The sequence below is a fragment of the Tachyglossus aculeatus genome, chromosome 5 (genome assembly GCF_015852505.1).
Source record: "Tachyglossus aculeatus isolate mTacAcu1 chromosome 5, mTacAcu1.pri, whole genome shotgun sequence".
NCBI classification, from domain to species: Eukaryota; Metazoa; Chordata; class Mammalia; order Monotremata; family Tachyglossidae; genus Tachyglossus; species Tachyglossus aculeatus.
The window spans coordinates 72,093,392-72,102,329 of NC_052070.1; the positions used below are offsets into that span (position 1 = coordinate 72,093,392).

General features: G+C 50.9%; 1 protein-coding gene across 13 annotated transcripts in view; it reads left to right on the forward strand.

The window, feature by feature from the left end:
* Positions 1–8,456, forward strand: part of PARP6 (poly(ADP-ribose) polymerase family member 6) — a 45,194-nt gene extending 36,738 nt beyond the window's left edge. For 5 of the 13 annotated variants that reach the window (XM_038747050.1, XM_038747053.1, XM_038747054.1 and 2 more), the window contains 6 exons: positions 546–618; positions 1,443–1,512; positions 5,366–5,445; positions 6,855–7,020; positions 7,392–7,476; positions 8,031–8,456. In XM_038747050.1, coding sequence (XP_038602978.1) covers positions 546–618; positions 1,443–1,512; positions 5,366–5,445; positions 6,855–7,020; positions 7,392–7,476; positions 8,031–8,133 — 577 coding nt within the window. In that variant the 3' untranslated portion in view covers positions 8,134–8,456. Of the gene's footprint in view, positions 1–545; positions 619–1,442; positions 1,513–5,365; positions 5,446–6,854; positions 7,021–7,391; positions 7,477–8,030 lie in introns of those variants that run through there. The other 8 variants (XM_038747055.1, XM_038747056.1, XM_038747058.1 and 5 more) reach the window with 5 other exon arrangements.
* Positions 8,457–8,938: the final 482 nt, after the last annotated feature.

Below are 8,938 nucleotides of genomic sequence, written 5' to 3' on the forward strand. Positions count from 1 at the left end.
TTATTCATTGCAGTGACCTGAACGGGCAGCTGAGATTTCCAAGCCTAGTGCCTCCTGGGAAGATGGGATAGTGTTCAACTCAGATCATTCTGCGGTTCTCTCGGCTAGCCCCAACGCAGAGGGAATCTGCTAGAAAGGGTGATCAGTCACGTAAACAGATGTATCGCCATTTCTCCTGAATTTCAGATTCCTTCTACATTCGCAGTCCACAGTAAACACCCACTAATGCAGTGTTCCAATTAAATCTTGCTTGGATTCTCCAAGGTGGGAGAGGGTGTGTTTGTGTATGTCTGGAGGGTGGGAATGATTGTGGTGAGGTTGTGTGCAAATAGAATGAGTGGAATCATGGGTGTGTGTGTGTGTGTGTGTGTGTGTGTGTGTGTGTGTGTGTGTGTGTGTGTGTGTGTGTGTGTGAGAGAGAGAGAGAGAGAGAGAGAGAGAGAGAGAGAGAGGAGAGAGAGAGACTGACTGAGGGTGAATGGTTCTATAGTAACTGCTTCTCCAAGACTGACAGGGATATTATGCCCCTTGACCCTGTCTTGCAGCGGATCTCATATTGAGAACTGGCACTCCATTCTTCGCAACGGGCTGGTCAACGCATCCTACACCAAACTGCAGGTAAGAGGATGTAGAACTCTATTGAGACCTGACCTCAGTCCCAGGAGAGAGGGATTGGTGGGAGTGAACTTGCCAACCCTCTGGGTCCCTGCGATTGGCCAGAAAGTCATCAGCTCTGGAACCCACCCAGATGTCTTGTCCCAGGGCTTTGGAACTCCCCACCTCTCACAACTTGCCCTGTACAGTCCAGACCGTCTCCACCCAGTCTGATTTCCCTGAACACATCAGCGCTGTGTCTTGGGGTTTGTCTGAGGTTGCTTGGTTATGTCTTTGTGCCTAAGGTCATGTCTTCTGAGCAGCTCGCAGTAAATTTGTGATGGGCTCTCATGCTCACTATGTCCCCTCCTTCCTCCTCCCACCTCCCTTCCTCTCAGCTCTGCTCCCCCCATCTGCGTTCATAATAGGTGTCTTGGGGACTGTGTTTCCTCGGATTTTGGCTTTGAATGAGCTGGAAATCTGCGAGTGATGAGGGGGAGGCCACAGTAGGGCATCTTCCAGGAGGAAAACAATGTAACCCTGCAGCCCCAGCATAGTTCCAGGCCTGGAAACCCACCTCCTGGCAGGCTGTAGCTGGGCCAGCTCCTTAGCTTCTTCGACCCAGTAGGCTCCTGACCATGGGTTTCAGGGAGGGTGGCGATTAGGGGGCCTGAGTAGATCAGGAAGGGGATGAATGGACAAGCTCCCCTTGCCCAACTCCCTTCTCCTGGTTCTCTACCCTGCAGTGGGGCAATAGGGGCATGGCCCGTGTGCCAGGCAGGCCTTGGCCTTGGTATTCCTGGGGGCCTCCCATGCTTGCGTTGCTCACACTGGTGTTTTCCTGCAAGCTGCATGGAGCAGCCTATGGCAAAGGGATTTATCTGAGCCCCATCTCCAGTATTTCCTTTGGATACTCAGGTAAGAGGCACCGCACGGTTCTTGTCTCTGTTCATGCATCTGCCTTCCCACATAGACACGTCGTTTGTCCCTGCCCACCTGGCTCTTGCGATCTTCTTGACCCAGCTGGGAGTCCAGTTGTCCATTTGCCTGAGGCTGAAGTGGGAAGATTTAGGTCTCCGTCCCTAGCGGGGTGTGAGGTAGGGGTTGGCCCTCAATCAGGGCAGGAAGGCCAGTGGGAATTGTTCTTGCCAAGTTTGCATCCAACCCACCGGCTGCCTTCAAACTTGAGACTCTACCTTCAGCCACCGACTCTCCCTTCAGCCACCCTCCCAACAGACCCAGGCCCTGCAATCAGTCAAGCAGTGGTATTTATTGAGTGCTTTCTGTGTGTAGCACACAGTACCAAGCACTTGGGAAAATACAGTCTAATAGAATGGGAGCTGATCCCTGCCTACAAGGAACGTGTGGTCTCTAGTCTCACCGAGCGGGACTAACTGGGTGAAACTCCTAACTGCCAAAAATGACTGCAGAGAGTAGCCTGGTTCCCTGCTTTTGTTAACTTGCCCTGTCTGTAAATTCCAAATGTCCCCAGGGTTGATATCACCCCTCACACCAAGGCTCATTCACCTATCGGTTGGGTAGGATTTCCAGAGGTGCTTTCCGGGTAGGTTCCTGAGCCCCCGTCATTTGGGATGGCAAGACTGTGGGCAGGCTTTGGCTGGTTCCAGTGTTTACTAAGGCATAATTTTTCTCATGCTGTCATCCTCAGAGGCACTCAAGTTTGTTGAGGGTAGCATGACCCCTGCCAACTGTAGCTTTCTATGTGTATCCTCAGCCACCTAGAAGAACCCTGACCTCCCATCTGGCACATCATCTTCATTCTGAAAAGACCTCTCTCTCTCTCTCTCTCTCTCTCTCTCTCTCTCTCTCTCTCTCTCTCTCTCTCTCTCTCTCTCTCTCTCTCTCTCGTGAGCTCTCTCCATCACCCCCTGGAGAGCATGTCCCAACTCTTCTTCTTCCATTGCTTCTTTCCTCTTTCACCGTGAGCATTGTGAGAAGGGGAGAACCCGTTGGGGATGGAGGTTCCGATGAATTGGGCATAAGCTGTTGGAGTTGAAGGAAAGCGATTTGGTCCGGGGATGCACTGATGCTCCTGGCTTATGTTGCTTCTCCTACCTCTTCAAAGTTAATAAATGAATTGCATTTACTGAGCACTTACTGTGTGCAGAGCACTGTACCAAGTGCTTCGGAGAGTACAATATACAGAGTTATTGATTTTCTTTTTAACCATTTTTAGTGTTGCGATATCGGCGTGGAAACAGGCTGTTCGGGAGTCCTATCAGGCTTCTTGCTGCCTGAGACAGTATCAGTGGAACAGGGACAAAATCACATAGTTGTATATAGGGGACATTCTGGACTTGCTAGCTACCTGCATCCCCCCCACCCAACCCCGCCACCCCACTCACACACTATCCATGACTCTTTTTGGGGAGGATGGTGTTTGCTATGAGAATCCCGCAGGCATTCTTGCCAGTGATATAGAAGGTAAGCAGTGGAGACAAGGCAGCAGATGGTGCTATCGGCTTCCTTGTTGATTCAGGTGTATGTTTGATGGACAGCTGATTTCCTGCTCTGCTGGGGGGACCATGCCTTCCCTTCTCTCCCCCCCACCCCCCCCAACATTGCACTGCCCCCTGCCTGGACTCTGAGAACTAAAAGCAGGTGACAATGTGGAAAAGTTAATTATACTCTCATTAGGGTTCTGCACTCGGGTAGAGGTAGAGTGAACAGATAGTTGCATCTTCCAGGTTCAGTCATCCAGGCATTAGAAAGCCGTGGCCAAAATGGAATTTCCCCCTGAAAAACCGAGTTGGGAATAAACCAACCCCTTGTGTAACCACGTTGAGAGTCAGGAAAGTGACTTTCCTGGCTAGAACCAGGCTACAAAGACACACAACCCGGTTTGCTTCCGAGGGACAAACCAGACGTTTTGCCAATCTGGAAAAGGGGCCTGGGGTTCCCAGGCTGGCACAGTGGGCTGTGGTTTGGCCGTGGGCCTTGTAAGTGGCTGCCAAGTTCATACCCATGAGTGATTAGTAGAGACAGTCTAGTTTGGAGTTTGTCCCAGAGATGTTGAATGGAGCAGGTGCAGTTTAGCTCCCTGCTGGTTATCCCTGGTTCCTGGGTGGCATTGTGCTGTAACTGGTGATGTAGTTGTTAAGCATTCTTGTGGGAAGGAGTTGCTTCCGAGAGCTTTCGGTGTGAGGAGATCTCTTTTGAAGCCAGGTATGGGAGAAAATGTCGATAGTAAGCGGGGAGGGGGAGCTGAGACCCCAGGTTTACAATGACTGAGAGCCAAACACAAAGCCCCTCTCTGCCCATAAGCAATTTGTGGGAACAGATTGTGCTTCCAGCTCTATTCTGTTGTCCTTTCTCAAGAGTTTAGGGTAGTGCTTTGTACACAGAAAGCGCTCAGTAAGTATCATTGATCGACTGATAAGGACCCATTAGTGTTCCCTATCAAGGCGGTTCAGAGCCTGAAGCCACTTGGCTCGGCAGGTGGTGGTCCATTCTAGTAGGAACAGAAGCCTGAAGCAGGACCCGCTGAGGCGGGCCTCACAAACTAAGCTCTGCTTAGGGTGGGCTGAGGATAGAGAATGACAAGGGACTGCCAAGGATCCTTGCGTTTGCCAAGGGAGTGAAGCTAGATTTGGGCAGAGCTGACTCAGATTCATATAAACCCGAGAGGAGTCAGAGGCTGATGGACCAGGAATCTTGGAAGTTAGAGGGAAAGAGTGAGATTCAAGGACAAGGGCATTGTCCTGTGAGCTTGTTGTGGGCAGGGAATGTGTCTGCTTATTGTTATATTGTACTCTCCCAAGTGTTTAGTACAGTGCTTTGCACACAGTAAGTGCTCAAGAAATACAATTGAATGAAAGAATGAATAGTCCAAGCACCATGAAGCAGCTTTGGAAAAAGAGACATTAATCAAAGTTGGAGTCTCTGTTCGGGTTGAAGTGGTTCTAAAGTTCAGTGAATACTACTAATTGACGAATTGATTTTGCTCTTGTGTTTTTTGGTATCTTTGAGAAAATACAGGAGCTGGGATGAAGGGTGTTGTACTTCTTTGCTTCCATTTATTCAGTCTTTTGAGGGGGTGGATTAGAAGACAGTTACAAGTGTTGCAGTTACTTTTCCTGAAATCTCCACTCGTCCATAATGGGAGTGATCTCTGAGTTAATCAGCACCACCATCCTCCCTATGCTTCAGTTATCTCATGTGAAAATGGGAATTAAGACTGTGAATCCCATGTGGGACATGGACTGTGTCCAACCCAATTAGCTTGTATCTACCCCAGTGCTTAGTCTGTGCCTGTCCTATAGTAAATACTTAACTAATTCTGTTGAAGGGGGAGGAAGGGCAGGAGAGAGAAGTAGCATGCGAAGTTAGTGTCTGATCAGGGGAAGAAGGAAGTCCCACCTTCCAGTTAGATAGGAAAGCCTTCAGGAAGGAGGCTGGATTTTACAGACCTCTAAAATTCCTCCTCTTCGGACTGGCCCCTATCTCCTGCTTACTTCCCTCTCTCCATCCTCCCCTTCCACCCTTTTTCATGGCCCCAAATTGTACACTGGAGGGGTGGGGACCCATCGGGTGTCATTGGTCTTTGCCCCAGCTCCTGGTGGTTGAGGCTGCAGCAGTGTTTTTCTCTGCTCCTGGTGTTGGGTGAATGCTTCTACTCCATCCCTGTGCAGTTTCTCTCCCTTTCCCTACATTTCACTCACCGCAGCAGTGGCCCGGCGGCTCCGGTAACTTTCTGCCCCACCTCCTCAGGGCTGTGGTTTCATCTTGTTCTTTGTGCTTTCTGTGGCAGGCATGGGAAAAGGTCAGCACAGGATGCCCTCCAAGGATGAGCTGGTCCAGAGATACAACCGAATGAACACCATCCCACAGGTAACTAGGGCAGGCCACGGGGCAGATTTCTTCCATTTCCAAAAAGCCAGTCACCTGGGAATGGGATGATGGGGATGTATCAAGGGAAGTGGTGGCTACTCAGGTGCTTCACTGCTTTTCTCTGGGTCAGGGTAAAGGTTAGAAATGGGTCAGAGGTGGGGAATTCATATTAATCTAGGGGTCCCTGATAGATTTGTATGATATTCTTGGAGAGTTTAAAGAGAAGATACAAGTTAAAATCTAAGCTAAAGAGATACTATGTAGGCATTCAGGGGCACATACATACACATATGCACACTTTTCTTTCATAGCACGTTGTTTTCAGTATGTGTTTTGGAAGGAACACTATTAGGGAATTAGAGAATGTTCTTCCCACAATCCATGTCTGATTGGACACAAAACCATATCGTGTTGAAGGAAATGATTTTACATCTGGAGTAAGCTCATCATGGGCAGGGAACATTATGGAGAGGGAATTATGCTAATTATGTTGTATTGTACTCTCCCATGTGCTTAGCATTTATTCATTCAATCGTATATATTGAGCACTTACTGTGCAGAGCACTGTACTAACCACTTGGGTGAGTACAATACAACAATAAGCAGACACATTCCCTGCTCACAATGAGCTTACAGTCTAGTTGTGGGGAGACAGGCAGTAATATAAAAAAATAAATTACAGATATGCACATAAGTGTTGTGGGGCTGGGAGCAGGGAGGAATACAGGGAGCAAGTCAGGGTGATGCAGAAGGGAGTGGGAGAAGAGGAAAGTGGGGTTTAGTCAGGGAAGGCCTCCTGGAAGAGATGTGCCTTCAATAAGGCATTGAAGTGGGGGAGAGTAATTATAAGCAATTAATAGGTATCACTGATTGATTGAATCGGTCAAGACATAAGTACTGTAGTGTGAGTTTTCAGGAATATTTATATTGCACTTAGAAAAAGAACAACATGTGGACATAGTCATTTAATTACATAGATAAATGGTGCATGAATCTGTAAAAAACAGTACTTAAATCCAAGTTAGTCATGGCATGGTTGTGGGCTGCAGATGAAAAGGGAGCAAGAGACAGTTGTTTGAACTAGAAGGCCTCAGAGAAGAGATGACTGTGCATCTCTGGATGGCTCTAGGTGTTCAGGGCTGAGAGAGGTAAGACCCGGGACTGGTCTTAAGCAGAATATAGATGAGGGACATTGGCATGGCCAGGAGGCAGAGCTGGGACTTCAAGCAGCCTGCCAAATTTAGCCCCGTTAGGGTCCGGAATACTGCTGTGACCTGTAGTGCTAGATTGGAAGCTCCCGGAGTGGGTGACAAATGGCTAGATGACGAGAAGGTTGGTGGTGGCGGTGGTGATGATGATGATGGTGATGATGAAGAGGTTGAAGATGCTATCTGGTCTGTCCCTTTCAGCCCGGCAGCCTTCATTCTCGGTCCTCAGGGCAAGGACAGCCAGAGAGAGCGTGGGGAGCTGCTCTTGACTCAGACTTCGCTGTGCTCTTGAATCTCTTACAGACCCGATCAATCCAATCGCGGTTTTTGCAGAGTCGGAATCTGAACTGTATAGCACTCTGTGAAGGTAGGAGGGGGAGGGGGTGGGCAGCCCTTCTGCTTTTGTTCTCTTTCCCCCTAATATGGGGGCTCTGGCAGGAGGGGGCAGATGTGGGAAGAGTTCCTACTTCAGGTAGCATTGGACCAAGCTGCAGGAGATGAGCAGGTCTAACCCCCAAAGGCTTCCGACTCCATTTATTTCCCTCTGAGCCGAGGGGCACTTAGCTATTATCCCAAGGGTTGGAAAGCTCAGGGGGAACGTATTGGCCTGACCAGATTAGGCCTCGCACCCTGTCTCCTATGGAGCTCAGTGGGGTTCCAAGCTACCGTGACCTGGGTTCCCGATGCTTCTGAAATGCCTCCGGGGCTCTAACGATGACTGTTGTTCTGCTTCCTCAGTGATCACCTCCAAGGACCTCCAGAAGCACGGGAACATTTGGGTGTGCCCCGTGTCGGACCACGTCTGCACCCGCTTTTTCTTTGTGTGAGTTCTGGGCCCAGGGGAGGGCAGAGGATAGTTTGGGATGCCGGGGCCTCCCGGCTCAATGCAGGGTCGCAGGGGAACTGGGGAGCCGGGGATTGGGCCCTTTCCCACAAGTCTCCTGTTTGTCAAGGGTGCCGACGGGAAGAGCTTCTTTCATGGTGGGAGTCTGGAGGACCGAGATGGAGCGTAGCCCCCAGTTTCCCTCCCATTGCCTGAGTGTCCTTAGACAAGCCACTCACCCGCTCTGTGCCTCAGTTTCTTCATCTGTAAAATGGAGGTCATACTGATTCCCTCCCCCAACCTACCCAGTCGCACAGAGACGAGGCAATGGATGTGAAAAAGCTTTGGAAAAATCAGGCATGCTCTTTCTTCCATGAGCAGGGCTGAACTGGCATTCCCCTCCTTAGGCTGGGAGAGCCCAGAGGTGCAGCCAGGTGTGATGGGGACAGGGGGAGGCTGGGAAGTCATCTCCCCAGCATCGCGGGGGGGGTCTCTCAATTCTGGGCCCCTCGGAAACCTTCCTCCAACTCCCGCCATTCTCCCATCCCCTGCAGGTATGAAGATGGCCAAGTGGGAGATGCCAACATCAATACTCAGGACCCCAAAATCCAGAAGGAAATCATGCGTGTGATCGGAACTCAGGTTTACACAAACTGAGGGGGCACCTGGCCCCTCCCACTCCCAACTCCCCGGGCCCAGGGCCCCACTCTGCCCTCCCCGCCGGGGCCAGAGGGAGCTGCCCGGGGAGGGCCGGGCCGAGGAGTCCCAGGAGAAGCCTCCTGGGCGAGGGACCAAGGGGTGAGGGATCGGGGGAAGGTAGGGGAGAACACCGGCCCCCCATGGCAAAGGGGGATTGGCTCCGGGGCCTGCTTCCACAGCTGGGTGTCCCGGGCTGCTGTTTCTCATCTGGTTGGCTCAGCCCCGGCTCAGATTTTTCACGTGACTCCGTCCTGTTTGTAAATAAACCAATAAAATGGAAGGTGCTGCGGACTGGAAGGGTGTGAGGCCCTTTCACTCTCTGGCCTGCTCCCCTCTCTTCCCCCAATCGTGCTCCCTAACCTCGTCCCCTTCCCCAGCACCAATGATGAAGCGGTTCTCTCCCCTCACCATCCTCTGTCTAGTCCCCTCTGGCTGGAGTCTGGGCCTGGTTGCTAACCACGCTCACCGGTTCAGGGTGGTCCCATGAAACCGGGGCGTTAATCATGATGCTCCAGGATACTCATAACCTGATTTTGAGTCTGGGGCCCTGGGCTTTGGAGGGACATGTTCAGCAGAAGGCAGCCTGCAGTACCACCCACCTCTACCTCTGGTTGGAACTGAGTCATCCCAAAGCTGAGGGGCTCCTAGGTGGACCCCACATTCAGTCAATCAGGACTTGAGTGCTTGCTCAGTTCAGAGCATTGTGCTAAACACTAGGATGAGAACAGTAGAAGAAACAATAATCTCTGCCAGTGAGGAGCCT